At 38.9% G+C, this 15,462-nt stretch overlaps 1 protein-coding gene across 4 annotated transcripts in view; it reads right to left on the reverse strand.

Moving 5' to 3' along the window:
• The window catches only part of ATRNL1 (attractin like 1), a 1,048,037-nt gene that overhangs the window by 768,339 nt on the left and 264,236 nt on the right, over positions 1 to 15,462 (reverse strand). For all 4 annotated transcript variants that reach the window (XM_043518640.1, XM_038411471.2, XM_043518642.1 and 1 more), the window contains 2 exons: positions 9,381 to 9,465; positions 5,874 to 6,082 (listed from right to left, as the gene is read on the reverse strand). In XM_043518640.1, coding sequence (XP_043374575.1) covers positions 5,874 to 6,082; positions 9,381 to 9,465 — 294 coding nt within the window. The remainder of the gene's footprint in view (positions 1 to 5,873; positions 6,083 to 9,380; positions 9,466 to 15,462) is intronic.

Genomic DNA, 15,462 nt, shown 5'->3' on the forward strand with positions numbered 1-15,462 from the left:
ATGTACTCTCTATGCCATTATCTAAATCATTTATGGAGATACTGAACAGAACTGGACCTAGACCTGATCGCTGTGGGACCCCACTCAATATGCCCTTCCAGGCATGTGTGAACCACTGATATGTGAACCACTGATAACTACTCCCTGGGAATGGTTTTCCAACCAATTATGCACCCACCTTATAGTAGAACCCCATCTAGGTTATATTTCCCTAGTTTTTTTTATGAAGGTCACGCGAGACAGTATCAAAAGTCTTACTGAAGTTAAGATATACCACATCTACCACTTCTCCCCATCCACACGGCTTAGTATCTTTCTTTTACAGGATAACAAGTTGGTTTGACATGATTTGTTTTTGACAAATCTATGCTGTTACTTATCACCTTATTATCTTCTATGTGTTTGCAAATTCTTTGCTTCATTATTTGCTCCATTATCTTTCCAGGTACTGAAAATAAGCTGACTATTCTGTAATTCCCAAGGTTGTCCTTTTTCTCTCCCCACCCCTTTTTTAAAAAAAATAAATTGGCACTATATTTGCACACTTCCAGTCCTCTGAAATCTCTCCCGTCTTTCATGAGTTTTTGAGATATCATCTCAGTCAGCTCCTTGAGTATTTTAATTTGTATTTAATCAGTCCTTGGTGACTTAAAAACACCTAACTTGTCTAAAAAACAAAAAAGTCACTTAGCACTTCTGCCATTTCCACATTTTCTGTTACTGCCCTTCCCCACTCATTGATAACGAGCCTGTCATAAACATACAGCTAAGGGTAGCATAAAATCCCTCCTTTACCTGTAAGGGGTTAAAAAGCTCAAATAACCTGGTTAGCACCTGACCAAAAGGACCAATAAGAGAAGAAGATCCTTTCAAATCTGTGAGGGGAGGGTTTTTTTGTTCTCTCTTTGTTGTGCTCTCTCGGAACAGAGAGAGGGACCAGGCAGGAAAAACACCTCTCCTAAAACCCTACCTGAAATAAACATCTAAGATTACAAAAATTGTAAGTAAAGCAAGGAAATGTGTTAGATTATCTTTTGTTTTAGCTTGTGAATTTTCCCTATGCTAAGAGGGAGGTTTATTCCTGTGTTTTGTAACTTTAAAGTTTTGCCTACACGGGAATCCTCTGTGTTTTAAATCTTATTACCCTGTAAAATTACCTTCCATCCTGATTTTACAGAGGTGCTTCTTTTACTTTTTTCTTTATAATAAAGTTCTGCTTTTAAGAGTTATGAACATTTCAGAGTTACAAACAACCTCCATTCCTTACGTGTTCATAACTCTGAGGTTCTACTGTATTTGTAGAATGTTTTCTTGATGCCCTTTATATCTCTAACTAGTTTAATCTCCTTTGTGTCTTGGACTTTCTAATTTTGTCCCCACAGGCTAGTGTTGTTTGTTTATATTCATCCTTTGTAATTTGACCTAGTTTCCACTTTTTAACGTTTCTTTTTATGCGTTTCAGATCATGGAAGATGTTCTGGCTAAGTCAGAGTAGTTTCTTGGCATACTTCCTTTAGTTCCTACGCAGTGGAATGATTTATTCTTGTGCCCTTAATAATGTTGCTTTGAAAAACTCTCGAACTGTTTTTCCCCTTAAACTTGCTTCCTATGAGATCTTACCTAGGAGAACTCACTCTCCTCTCGAGATCAGGGTCAGGTTTTGAAGGAGGACGTGTCGCCTTCTCAAGAAGACAAAACTTGAGGTGGAATTCTCTAGACTTCTTTGTTCTTGCTTGGAAAGAGGTACATATGGGATATTTGTCCCTAACATGTCCCTCTCCCAAATATATCAGGGAAACAAGCTTGACTGTCTATCACAGGTATTACAGTCCTGCAAGTGGCATACTGCTTAAATCCTAGGGATCTCCGCATGATAAACATCCAGAGAACAAAGAGTGAACTACCTAACTGAACTACAGCTATGAAAAGTATGTAAAGTTTATTTTTAAAGCTGGCCAGTTAAAAAAATAAATGTTCAAGAATAACAGGCAAACTCCAACTCTCACATGAGCGGTCAGAAGGCACTGAGAGGGAGACAGTAACCAGGCCCGTTTTATACCCTTGGCTCTGTACAAGGAGAGCAGGGATGCATACACTACCCATTGGTACTGCTGGCAAAAGTCTCAAACTCGAGTGTACTGGGCACTTATACACATATGCACCTACAGTGGAATATATATGTGAACAATCACTTGAAGGAGAACCTCAAATTATTTCAAGACTCTATCCTACTTTAGCCAAGGTCTGAGATCTCTCACTCTCAGACCTTGACTATGCTGCTGATGTTGTTCTTCTAGTACAGGGCCCCGACTTGTTTTGTGAGGCACTCCAGCAAATGGAGAAGTCAACCATGGTCAGTCTTCATGTTTCATGGCCAAAAGACAAAGCTGCAAAAGCCAGGATCAGGTTAATCTGAGACTTCAATCTCTTTGAATAATGAAACTGTCAAAGCAGTCTCTAGCTTTTGCTATTTGGGTTCTAAAGTCACTTTATAGAATATAGAATCAACATCATCTCAGTATGACAACCAAGTTCATGATCTATTCGAGGTGTATCCTTCCTGTACTGCTCTATGGTTGCGTAACATGGACACTATGCCTCTCAAACTGGGCAAAGCTGGAGGTTTTTCCACACAAAATGCCAACATTGTATATTTGGCATAAAGTGGAACAACTTCATTCATAACGCAGATGTTTACAGTCACTCTGGTCTATAGACTACTGGGGCTATTATCTGCAGCTTATGCTTTTTGGACATGTCAACAGAATGCCCCAAGATGTTCTGGTGAAAGCCATTCTTTGGGTGGCTTGTACAAGATAAAATACCACTAACCAAGAGGAGGAGACGGGCCAGAGGCAGACCCCCCAATCAAACCTCATTCCCTCTCCATAATGAATGTTTCCACTGCCTTCTCATGATTTATTTATATATATACGATCAACCTATTTTTTGTTGCTTTTGAAGTTAGAAATTTTTAAGATTTGGGGGGAACAAAAAGAATGGGAGGGGCAAAACCTTTTAGATCCTTTATGAAATGGTTTACAGAAAAATACCAAAAAAAATTCTTTAGAAGGCAATTTTATGTAGCTGACATCTTTCTGTGATACCCGGCATTTGTTTTCAGCAATCATCAAATCATACTATATTTGCAACTTTACATGCTGTTGGGAGACAGTTCAGGAGAAAATTGACTGAAAAATAAACTAGGTCACAATATATATTAGAGGCACAGCAAACATGCAGAAAGTATGATGGTGAAACAAACATTTAAAGTACTTCAGCTGTTTAATATTATGGAGCTTATACATGTGTACACAGACAGTTTGAGTGAACTGTTTTATATTATTCTCTCAGAAAAATATACAGAATGAGTATCAAATAGATGGAGTTGTATTCTATATCTGTATTTATGTAAACTACAAAAAAACACTTTCAACAGCAATTTAGCTTGCAAATTTTAAATTTCAGTTTAGGAATGGTGTACAATAACAATTGATAAAGATAACTTACTATTTGAATCAATAGAGTTATCATGATGCCAAACAGAAAATCATAAGATAGAAACTAATACACATCTTGACATACTACAACATAAAAAATGCAAAAAAACTGGCTCAGTTCAGTGTTTTTCCAGCTGCGACTGTATTATAACCCCTTACTCAATTCTCCAGTTAGACCTGCGAATTATCTGAGCAAATGACACTTCCTTTATCTGCTGTTTGCATGTACAGATATGACTATATTGTTCATTGTCATTTTGAGAACCTGTGCTCTGGCTGCTATAATTCTATGGCTCAGAATAATTTGGGTAATTTTTTTAACACTGCTAAGCAGGGAAAGGTGGAGAGAGAGAAAGGTCAGTTATCTGAATATATTTGAGCACACTGAGCTAAATTCTCTTCTCATTTTTACCAGTGTAAATTCAGAGCAACTCCACTGATGTAAATTGAGTTATTTTGGATCTTCTCCAGTGTAACTGACAGAAGAATTTAGGTCCTTGTATTTATTCCTATCAGGTATGGTTTAAGTACTTCCCCTTTTCATTTAGGGACCTGTAATTTATCACCCTACTCATGGTTCTGGAAACCTGGAAACTACAAGGATGGTCTAACTGTAATCCTCACTAATATATCGCTCCAAAGGTCAGACAAACTTTCACCAGATCATAAACAAGATGGTCCATTCTAACTCATTATTAATGTAGTGTTCTTCAATAACCATTATATTTTGTAAGCACCACTTTGTAGTGTTTTATAAGGACAGGTGCAGGATATAAAACATGTTAGACAGTAAGATTTATGAATAGTAAATGTGAACTACAACTCATTTATACAATATAGGATTCTGAAGGGGTGTAGCTGATCCTTTGTGACCCTCTGCTGGAGGCTCTGCTACACCCTGCCCTAGTAAGGAGCAGCAAAAGTGGGTCCCTCCAGGCCTGCCTAGAAAGCCTGCACACCTCAAATTCAAGCTCTTTTCCTCATCTACTAGTCCACTCATAATCTTGCTGCCACCTTCATCTGTTCTCATTTCCCTTACTCCCCACTCTCACTCAGTCTAGTTTTTCTGCTTTTCGCCTATCTTCCTTCTATCTGTGATGCCTTCTATATCTGGAACACTGTTCCTGTCCTCATCCAATAAGCACCTTCTTTCTTTGTCCTCAAATTCCTCTTTAAACCCGACTGTTTCAAGCAATGCTTCCTTTCTTTTCATCAGTGATCCCCCTCCCCCTCTACAGCTCTTCAACCACATCTTCGCTAGTGTTTTACTATCTTATGTAGAATTGACTCTCTTTAGAGATTGGGAACACATCATAGTTTTGTTTCGAAAGTACCAATTTTTGGCACTATATAATGTTTATAAAAGTATTAACTGCTAACATTATAAAAACACCTGCAGACCAGCACTAACACTGGCATTTCTGATGTCAAAAGAAAAGCAGATGGATCAGTTTGATGATAATATTTCTTAAAACTTAGTGACCCCCAAAAAGATATATAAGAACATAAGAAGGGCCATACTGTGTCAGACCAAAGGTCCATCAAGCCCAGTATCCTGTCTTCTGACAGTGGCCAATGTCAGGTGCCTCAGAGGGAATCAACAGAACAGGTTATCATCAAGTGATCCTTTCCCTATTGCTCATTCCCAACTTCTGGCAAACAGAGGCTATGGACACCATCCCTGCCCATCCTGGCTAATAGCCCTTGATGGACCTATCCTCCATGAATTTATCTAGCTCTTTTTTAAACCCCATTATAGTCTTTGCCTTCACAACATCCGCTGGTGAAGAGTTCCACAGGTTGGCTGGGCGTTGTGTGAAGAAATACCTCCTTTTGTTTGTTTTAAACCTGCTATCTAATAATTTCATTTGGTGACCCCCAATCCTTGTGTTATGAGAACGACTAAACAACACTTCATGATTTTACAGACCTCTACCATATCTTTCCTGAGTCATCTCTTTTCCAAGCTGAAAAGTCCCAGGCTTATTAATCTCTCCTCATACAGAAGCCATTCCATACCCCTTGTGATCACTTTCCTTCTTGGAATATTTACAAGATATAAAATATTTTATTTCTATGTCTTTCCATTCTGATACCTTAATTATAAAATTTTTCCAGTAAAAGGAAGGACCTGTGAGGAAACTAAGATATATCCTGTTATTTACCATTACATTTCATTTCTAAAGAGTTTTTCCTTACTATAAACTAAAGAGAGGGTGATAGCTGTCAATCCTGAAGCACAGTAGGTTAAACAACTGATGTTAAATAAAAGAAAATGATTGTATTTAGTCATGGAAGCATTGCTACATTTGACACTATGTAAAATTATAATTCAATGAACAAGTGCAGAAAAGATTTTAAAAAACCTCTTACCTGTTTTTCTGGGACACTTTGCTTCAAGGACATTGTTGGCATGCCCAGATTCCCAGGATTCACAATGGTTTTTGTTCCACAGACATCTTATTCCTGGACCAGCATTTTTACACAGTTCTTCCTGTCTGAATGCTTCACAGTCTGGAGGCTTGTACACAAGGATATCATTCAACAGAACACTTGAAAAACCCCCGAATATGTACATGGACCTATTGACAAAAGAAAGGAAATATAAAATAACTGGTTTTTATAAATAAAGCATTATTAAAGCTATATCCTCTTGCTTTTTAGCCACCTTTACATATACACCTCTACCCTAATACAACGTGACCCGATATAACATGAATTCATATATAACGCGGTAAAGCTGTGCTTCCGAGGGGCAGGGCTCCGTGCTCCGTTGGATCAAAGCAAGTTCGATATAACATGGTTTCACCTACAACACAGTAAGATTTTTTGGCTCCCAAGGACAAAGGGGTAAAGGTGTATTATGGAGGTATTTATCACAACAGTCAAATTAAGATTATGTCAGTGTTTCCCTTAAAAACCTCAAAGTTCTTGTGTGTGTTTGTTTTTTCAAAAGTTTGCTCCAAGGTGAAGCTTAAAGTATGTCTAAACTCAGCCAAATTATATGTATTAGAAAAATATAGAGCAGCACACAGAAAATGGATGGGAAAAAGGAACAAAGACTATGCAGGGAGCAGTGTACTTTTTCGGTGTAAAGTAATGAGAACATATAATGTATGAATTAGATGGTCTGCAGTAAGAGATTGGGACCAAAGAGCGTTTCTCTTTGAGATAGAAGATTCCAAGGACAAATAACACCAGCTAACAGTCATGGACATATCTCTTATCTAGCAGTAAATTTCTGGATTTGAGGCCATAGTTTTTCCCACTTCTCATTTAAAATTAGGAAGATCTGAAAAATTAATCTCGATCTCTCCAGCATCATATACTCCCAAGGGGACTTTGTGTTTGGTAATGCTACAGGTATCAATGGGCTCTGAGGAGCCTCCAAAGCAGTACAGTACAGTTTATGTTAAAGAGCTATAATAATATAGTAGGATCTGAAGAACAAGTGGGTATTTTGCCCCAATTTTAATTCATTGTTAGCAGCCAATTCTTAGAGCTTCAGATATAGTTTAGATAAGAATCTGAATCTTTTAAATTTCACTTCTATTTGCAAGAAACTAGCAATAGATACACTCTTTCATTATGAGCAATTCTTCTCTGCCAATGAAACAATCTACACATATTTCATTAGTGAATTTGAAGTGCTGTGTTTGCTGATCATTGCAATTTGTTGCTTTTATTTATCTCAAGGAACTATTTTAATAAATATTACATATTACATTATTTTAATGTAATATAATATTCATGTACAAAGGAACTTATATACTCTATAATTATTGATGTGTTTAATTATTTACATGTTCAGATTATTGGAAAGTGATAAATCATGTAAAAAAGGCAACATACAATTGTTGGCATTTAAAAGTGATCCTTTATGGTATCAACAGCTGCCACACGTTAGGACATACGTGAAACCCATGAGAGAGGGCCAATGAGAAAATGTTCTTTGAGGTCCTCCTGGCTAAGTTTCCTATCAAACTCTTTCTTCAGAGGGATAATGTTTGCTCCACAATCATTGGATGAAGCAAGGAGTTTGGCCATCAAGTCCTGCAAACCTCAAATGATCTGCCAAAAGCTAAAGCCACTTGCACACAGGCCATGTGTGTCCATGCCTGCTCTGGGGCCCACAGTATTGACCTCCCATTCCCTGCCAAAATAGCTATGTTGAGTTTCTTCTGTGGACAGCTACACTTACAAATGTAGGGTGACCAGATGTCCTGATTTTATAGGGACAGTCCCGATTTTTGGGTCTTTTTCTTATATAGGCTCCTATTACCCCCCACCCCCTGTCCTTATTTTTCCACATTTGCTTTCTGGTCACCCCATACAAAGAGCTGATGCAGTTTGCTGGGGGTTGCAAAAAATGATGTATCCTGGAGCTGGTAACTCTTGGTACATACTGTCTTTAATGATGATCACTGCATGGGAATAATGTCACGCTTACTTTTTCACACAGTAAATAAATTTCTCCTAGAAGTTTATGATTTTTGACACTAAATCACTTACAGTGTGTTACTGAATGAATGAGAATTTATACATTACATCCAAGTGATTACTATACTTGGTGTTGGATTTCAGTCCCACTGTAAATCACTAAATATCCTCAATACGCATTAAGCATTGGGGACCTTAGTTCAGCTGTATGGTGAAAGTGAATTGCCCCCTTTAACTGCAAAGATCTAGCAGGCAAGTAAGAAGGGAGTCATTGCCCCTTTATACACCCCACTCTCCCCAAAAGGATTACCAGTTCCAGGTAAAGATGTAGGAAGAAACACAACCGGATGAGGTCAGTTGGGGGAGGAGACGCTGCCCCCTTCCAGCTGACTGGAAGTGTGTGTGGGATTATTTATACCCAAGGCAGTTCCAGGAAAGACCTCTTTAATGCAGACCAGGCTAGCATCACCTACCCTTCCCACCCATGGATACAGTTAAAATGCCAGGTTTCATCTTTATCTACTGCAGCCATTAGGCTAGTCCCCCCTTTTCTCAGGGGGACTGGGAAGGAATTTTCTCTCACTGCCAGAAAGGCTGAGGTGAGGTGGGTTTTCACCTTTCACAGCAGGTTAGGGACCTGCTGGAGTAGGAAAGGGGGGTTGGGCTAGTACATGTACTCCATATAGAATGGATATGGTGATAAGATAAAATTTATTGGTAAAGGATTTGAACAAGGCATCCTTTAAATGAGCAGCAATTTATTTGGGAATTTGGGGCTCCTGCAATGGCATGGTGGGGAGTCAGGGGGGGAGGGATAGCTCAGTGGTTTGAGCATTGGCCTGCTAAACCCAGGGTTGTGAGTTCAATCCTTGAGGGGGCCATTTAGGGATCTGGGGCAAAAACTGGGGATTGGACTAGATGACCTCCTGTGGTACCTTCCAACTCTGATATTCTATAATGATTCATGCCATAGTTCCACACCCTTTCTAGCCCACTTAATGTTCGCAAAAGGTCAGGCTGCAGAAGTAGAATGGATGGGACCAGGATTGGAAAGGGTGAGGGCAGGCCCCTGAGCATATGGAAATATATATGGTATTACCTGCACTGTACAATTATCTACCAGGTACTCCCAGATATTTAAGAATAAAGTTGCAGCATAATCAAAAACCATATCCAGTACCCCCTGTCCTGGCAGAGCAAGACAAATGTGCTACCCTGAGGTTTATATAAATCAACATGTTCCACAACTACCCCAAATAAATGATTTGATGTACTGATGATCAGGATATGTAATGTTGTTCTTGAAGGATACTATTCATGTTAATAAATAACATCAACTGTACATCATGGAATTGCACTTTATGTAAATTTAACTGTCATCACAGGTTTTATTTCTTCCTGCAAAAATGGTCAGAGACATTTAAAACATGCTTCATTTACCCATTACTGACAACTGCAGTGTGTCCAAATCTGTTCACATCTCGATGCAGATTAGGTTTTGGTAAAATTTTCCATTCATCACAAGCTAAAAGACAAAAAGAAAACATATGATTTCCTGTAATAAAATTTCAAGAGATTTTCGTAAAATATATTACATATGTAAATGCCAGGATTAAATCAAAGCCATATGGGCTATTTTTGGAGGAAAGTAACAATTTGAAACATGTCTTTTTCAAATCCCTTGATTAGCAACGTTAGGATATGGTACCCTCTTGAAAAACAAATATTCTTTCTGTTCTAAGATATATTTAATACTTACAGGATACAAACATATTTATATACTTCATTAAAATCATTTTTACCTTTGTGATAACTAATTTTTCAAATGTCAGGGTAAATATAAAGAACTCCAAAGCAAAAGTCACTTCAATATAAACTTCAAGTCTTTGCAATATCATCTTTAGCTTGCTTATCTAGACAGACTGTTTTTTTAAAAAAAAGTCTAATACATTGTTCTGAACTTTAAAGCTAAAGGTATTGTTGAGAAATAATATAAATGCAATATATTGCTGCAATGTAGTCTGCTTTATTCTTTCAAACACACTAATGGATATGGAATTTCTTATACTCTTTCTCCATACCTAACCTCAGGACAGCATACTTGTGGTATTAATACCTTGCTATAAATCAGGTGTTTTCTTTTTTTAAACACAGAATAGCCATAGGTGAGTAATTGTGAGATTTTAAAATATAGAATAAGGAATTCAAACCAGCAAAAATGCCTATTCAGTAATAGGAGCATGCACAAGGGCTATCATCAGAAAGAAATATTATATTATCAAACATTGGAGGGTGAAAAGCACACAAGCAGCTAACTACTTAACAACGAGCCAGGCTGACCTACTTCAAAGAACTTTTACAGCTGTTGAGGGAATTAGGTTTGTTGACTAAGTAATTAAGGTTGCCTTAATTAGATTTGCAACAAAAACTATTTATAATGTTGTAGAGATGCTTTGTATTTTTAATGTAAAATTATGAAGATAGATGTGCAAGAGCTGTTGCAAACCCATTTTATAGGGGGAAGTAGGATGGGTATAGCCAATTTGGTATAATGGCTCTTGATAATCACAGGAGAATAGCTCTTCACACCAGACCAAAAAAACCTGTTTTGTGAAGGTGGGACAACTGATAAACAGGAGGCATACAGCAAATGTTCAGATTTTTTTAAAAAAGTTATTTATTTTAGTGCTAAGAATTGTGCTAAACATTTTACAAACATTAAAAAAGGAACTTCACCAAAAAAGTTTAAAACCAAAAAAGAGCATATAAAGATAAAGAAGGTACGAGAGTACTTTCATTTTCATACAGTTTATAGGAAAATAGAGAACTATTTGAGGGATTATAGGAGAAACCCTTTTTTTTGTTTCCTAGAACAGTGCGTCTAGAACAGTGGTTTCCAAACTTGTTCCTCTCCCATTGGCCTGGAGCAGCGAACTGCGGCCACTGGGAGCTGCAATCGGCCGAACCTGCAGACACAGCAGGTAAACAAACCGGCCCGGCCCGCCAGGGGCTTTCCCTGCACAAGCGGCAGGACAAGTTTGGGAACCACTGATCTAGAATCATGGAGGAAATCCCAGCACTGAAGAAAGTCATGGTTACTTGTTATTTTGTTGAATCAAAATGATTTAAGACTGTGTAGTCTGAAAAATGTGTGATAAACACAACGGTGTTATCAAAACCAGTCAGGCAAAATTTTGTTGAAGTTCAAAGATCCTTAATTGCAACCAAATTCTCTTATCAGAAATGCAAGGGCATAAAATATCTAACATACAGACAGCAAAATGGCAGTGATTTCAAAATCAGATGATGACTCAATTTACCAATATGAAGAGATAAGAAAGTAAAGCAACTTTTCATTCATAGAAAACTTCATTTATTCAAACAAACATATCGAGAAATCTCTCTACTTCCTTAATCTCCTTCCTCAATCACAAGCATCCCACACATGCATTAAAGTACCTCATCTCCTAAACCATCATAAACACTTCCTCATGCTTTTTCTTACTCAAGTTGAATAGTAAAAACCAACATGTACTAAGGAGATATTGTCCTATAGTTGCTCTTGAAACAACAATTTCAACAAAACAGATCACAGAAAAAGAGGTTACTTACCTATTTAGCAAACCAGGTACCAGCCCTTGAGTCATACAATGTTCAGGGAGAGCAGAGAGGCATACCTCTCTTGGCCAAGTTGGCACAATTAAGATGACCTTGGTTTCAGAGTGGTAGCCGTGTTAGTCTGTATCAGCAAAAACAACGAGGAGTTCTTGTGGCACCTTAGAGACTAACAAATTTGTTAGTCTCTAAGGTGCCACATGGACTCCTCGTCGTTTTTACCTTGTATGGTAACTGGAGCTCTTCAAGATGTTCGTGTCTATGTGTGCTCCTTCAGGTGCACGTAACCATTTCACAGAGATTTCTGGCAGCAGTGCTCATTTGGTCCACACATGCACACTAGCTATCATGCCATGTATTGTGGGTACTTAGGGCTGTGATGGACAAACCTCACTTAGGTTCCTTCTCTACTACAAAGTCCCATGGAGATGAGACTCCAAAGCAGTGAAGGAAAGTGGGTAGTGGAGGACTTACAGAGACAAACATTTTGAAGGACCCCAGTTACTGTACAAGGTTAGTAACCTCTCCTTTTTTGAGTAATGTCCCTACGGGCAATCCATTTCAGGTGACACCTGAGCAGCACTCGTTAGAGAAGGTGGGTGCTTTGGCATAGGCTCTAAAACTAATTGGATGAGGTGGTCCTAAATGCAGCATCTACTCAGGATGCACGCACTTGACCATTGTGCTTTGTGAATGGATGGATGGAGACCCATGCGGCACTTTGCAGATTTCTCTGATGGTACGTCTTTTAGTAGGGCAACAGAGGTGGACTGCAATCTGGTTAAATGAGCTATAATCCTAGGAGGGAGCAGGATGTTAGCAGCTTCATAGCAGACAAGAATGCAACCGAAACTCATTTGAAAAGTCTCTGGGTGGGGGGAGATGGGTGTTCCTTTAACTCTATCTGCTACAGAAACAAATAATTGAAGGGAGGTCCAAAAGGATCTAGTCCCGTTCAAATAGAAGAACACCACCCTCCTAATGTCCATGGTGTGAAAGATGCCATACTCCCTAGACTAATGAGATTTAGGGTAAAAAACTGGCAGATGAATAGTTTGATTGGTGTAAAAATCCAAGATGATATTAAGTAAGAATTATTATGTAAGAATCAGGGATCTGATCAGAGCGATACCTTGACTTTAAAAAAAAATGGGTTTGGGGGGTGAGGAGGTTATCATCCAAGTCCCAAACTCACGAACTTTCCGAGCAGAGGAAACCACCAAGAAAGTCATTTGCATGCATAAGTGTAAGAGTGGGCATGTAGCCAGGTATTCAAAGGGAAGTTTAATCTGAGAGTTGACTAATTTAAAAACCCAGGCTGCAGTGTGTTCCCTGATGTGTGGAAACAGGCTGGATAACACTTTAATAAAACTAGAAGTTGCAAGGTGAGAAAATCCTTCACTGGAGAATGGAACACTGTTATGGTCGCTTATGTGAAAATTAACAGAGCTCAGGGAAAGGCCTGCATTCTTGAAATCAAAAAGGTACTATAGGATCTCAGAGAAGGGAGAGTCAGTAGCAAACAGATGTTGTAGGATACACCAATGGTAAATTCTCTTCCATTTCTCAAGATAAAGATCATTTTCTGATTTATGCTTTCCTACTATTCAACAGAACTTCTTGAACCTCTTTAGAACAGGAAAGTTCTATCCCTATTTAGCAAACCAGGTACCAGCCCTTGAGTCATGCAGTGTTCAGGGAGAGCTGAGAGGCATACCTCTCTGCTTGATTTTATTTAAGACTCTGAGGATGAGAGGTGTTGGAAGACAAGTGTATAACAGGTTCTTTGGCCAGGAGATGAGAATGACTTTTTCCAGGGAATGGCAACCTAGATCTCCTCTCAAGCAACACTTTGCACACTTCCTCTTCATGGCAGTAGCAAAAAGATCTATTTCTGGGAAATCCCAGGTGAGAAATATCTGTTCAAGTATGGGAGTTGTCGAGTTGGTAGCCAATTGAGCTAGCTTTAGCATTTTACTTTATTTAGCAGTAACACAAGGAACCTGCAGGCCTATATCTTGTAAGGCATTAACTTAAGCAGTTATCTTAAGGCTCACAGCCTATAAACTTCAGCATAGGTAAGTGGCTCAACAGTCACCCTGAGTTTTGGGGAACTGAGAATAGTGTGCTTAAGGGAGCAGTTTGTACAAAATGATATCAGGTAACTGCAGGAACATTGAACACTGGCTTAGATATTTAAGGACAGAAACGATGGCAATTGCTTAACCATGAACTTGTATTGGCAAATAATTGATGTATATGGTAATAAGCTAAAATCACAAAATACTAACCTACAGAAGGATGACACTCAACATTATTAGGGTGAGGAAGTTAGATATGGAAAAAGGAGGTTGGGTATTTGTATGAATATTCTTGACAGATCCTAAGCCCTATAATAGGCCAGACCACCACGTAAATGAGTAAAATGGATGATCAGAATCGCTTAGCATGCCTGGGACAGAGCAAGACCTTTGTCTATTACCACCAGATCCCCAAGAAAGGTGCGAGTATAAGTGAGGAATGATACAAGATATTACCTTAACTCTGTATTTTTGCAATATTTGTGTGTGGTTTGGAGCATTTATGTCTTTATTAATTGTGCAAATAAAAGTAGTTAAAGCTTGCTTTGCCCTCAGTGTGAGTGGCATCATTGTGCACCGCATCATTTAGTGCACCAGGGTTCCCAACTAGATATTGAACTTGATAACCCGAATTCTGTTGTGCCTCATTCTGGGACTCAAACCCTATAATTCCCAGCTCTTTAAACTAATAATTAATTGGACATCAATAACCACCAAAGAACTGGATAAGTTCAGACTCACGATCCTCAGAGAAGTGTCTGCTGAGACTGTCAGCTCTGCTGTTTGGAGGCAAGGTAGGTAAACAGCTGAAATAAGGATACGTTGGGCTATACACCAGTTCCTTAACTTCATTGCTTCTGCACAAAAGGAAGGGGATCTCACTCCCACTGACAATTTATGTAGTACGTACTGGACCTGTTTGTTGTTATGATAAAGGGACAATTCATCAAAAGAAGGAAGAGTTGGCAGGCATGTTTGACAGCCCTGAGCTCCAGTGGGTTGATATGGAAAGTAGATTCCTGGGTGGTCTACCTGCCCTAAACAGTTCGCTCCTGAGAATGAACTCCCTATCCTAGAAGGAATACATTTGAAACTATGGTGATGTGACATGGATGGGTGAAGGGGTCGCCTGAGCAGACTTTGCCTGGATACCTCCATCTGTGGAGGGAGACTAGCACTTGGTGAGGAATGGAGAGTAACTTATTCAAACTGTGTCTGTTGGGGGTATAAACCATACTGGGCCAGTTCTGGAAGCAGTGCAGATGTATCTAAGTAAGTAAGCAAAGGTGCATGCTGCCATGTGACCAAGGAGCTACAGGCATAACCTGGCAGTTACCTGAGGTCTCATTTGGATAATCAAATGTTTTGGCATAAGAAACCTGTCTCCAATACTCTGGATATTAAAGCATTCAGGATGGCCCTTATGAACACGTAAGAGAAAGGACTTCTCAGTGTTCAGTTGAAGACCTAACATGCTGAACAAAGTCGTAGAGGTTTTGACAGCAACTTGAACATCAGCATCAGAGCATCCTTTGAGCAGCCAATCATTGAGGTAGGGGAAGACAAACACTCCCTAATGACAAAGTTGGGTGGTAACCATTATCATAACCTCTGTAAACACCCTGGGATCATAGGAAGCCTGAAGGAGAGCACTCGATATTTAAAGTGCTCTTGACTGATGACAAACTGAATAAATCTCTTGTGAGAAAGACAGATTGCAATCTGAATGTATGCATCTTGTAGGTCAAGGGCTGCAAACCAGTATCCTGGATCTAGAGATGGTATAAGTACAAATGTCACTATCCTTAACCTCTGCACTTTAATGA

The sequence above is a fragment of the Dermochelys coriacea genome, chromosome 7, assembly GCF_009764565.3.
Source record: "Dermochelys coriacea isolate rDerCor1 chromosome 7, rDerCor1.pri.v4, whole genome shotgun sequence".
Classification (NCBI taxonomy): Eukaryota; Metazoa; Chordata; order Testudines; family Dermochelyidae; genus Dermochelys; species Dermochelys coriacea.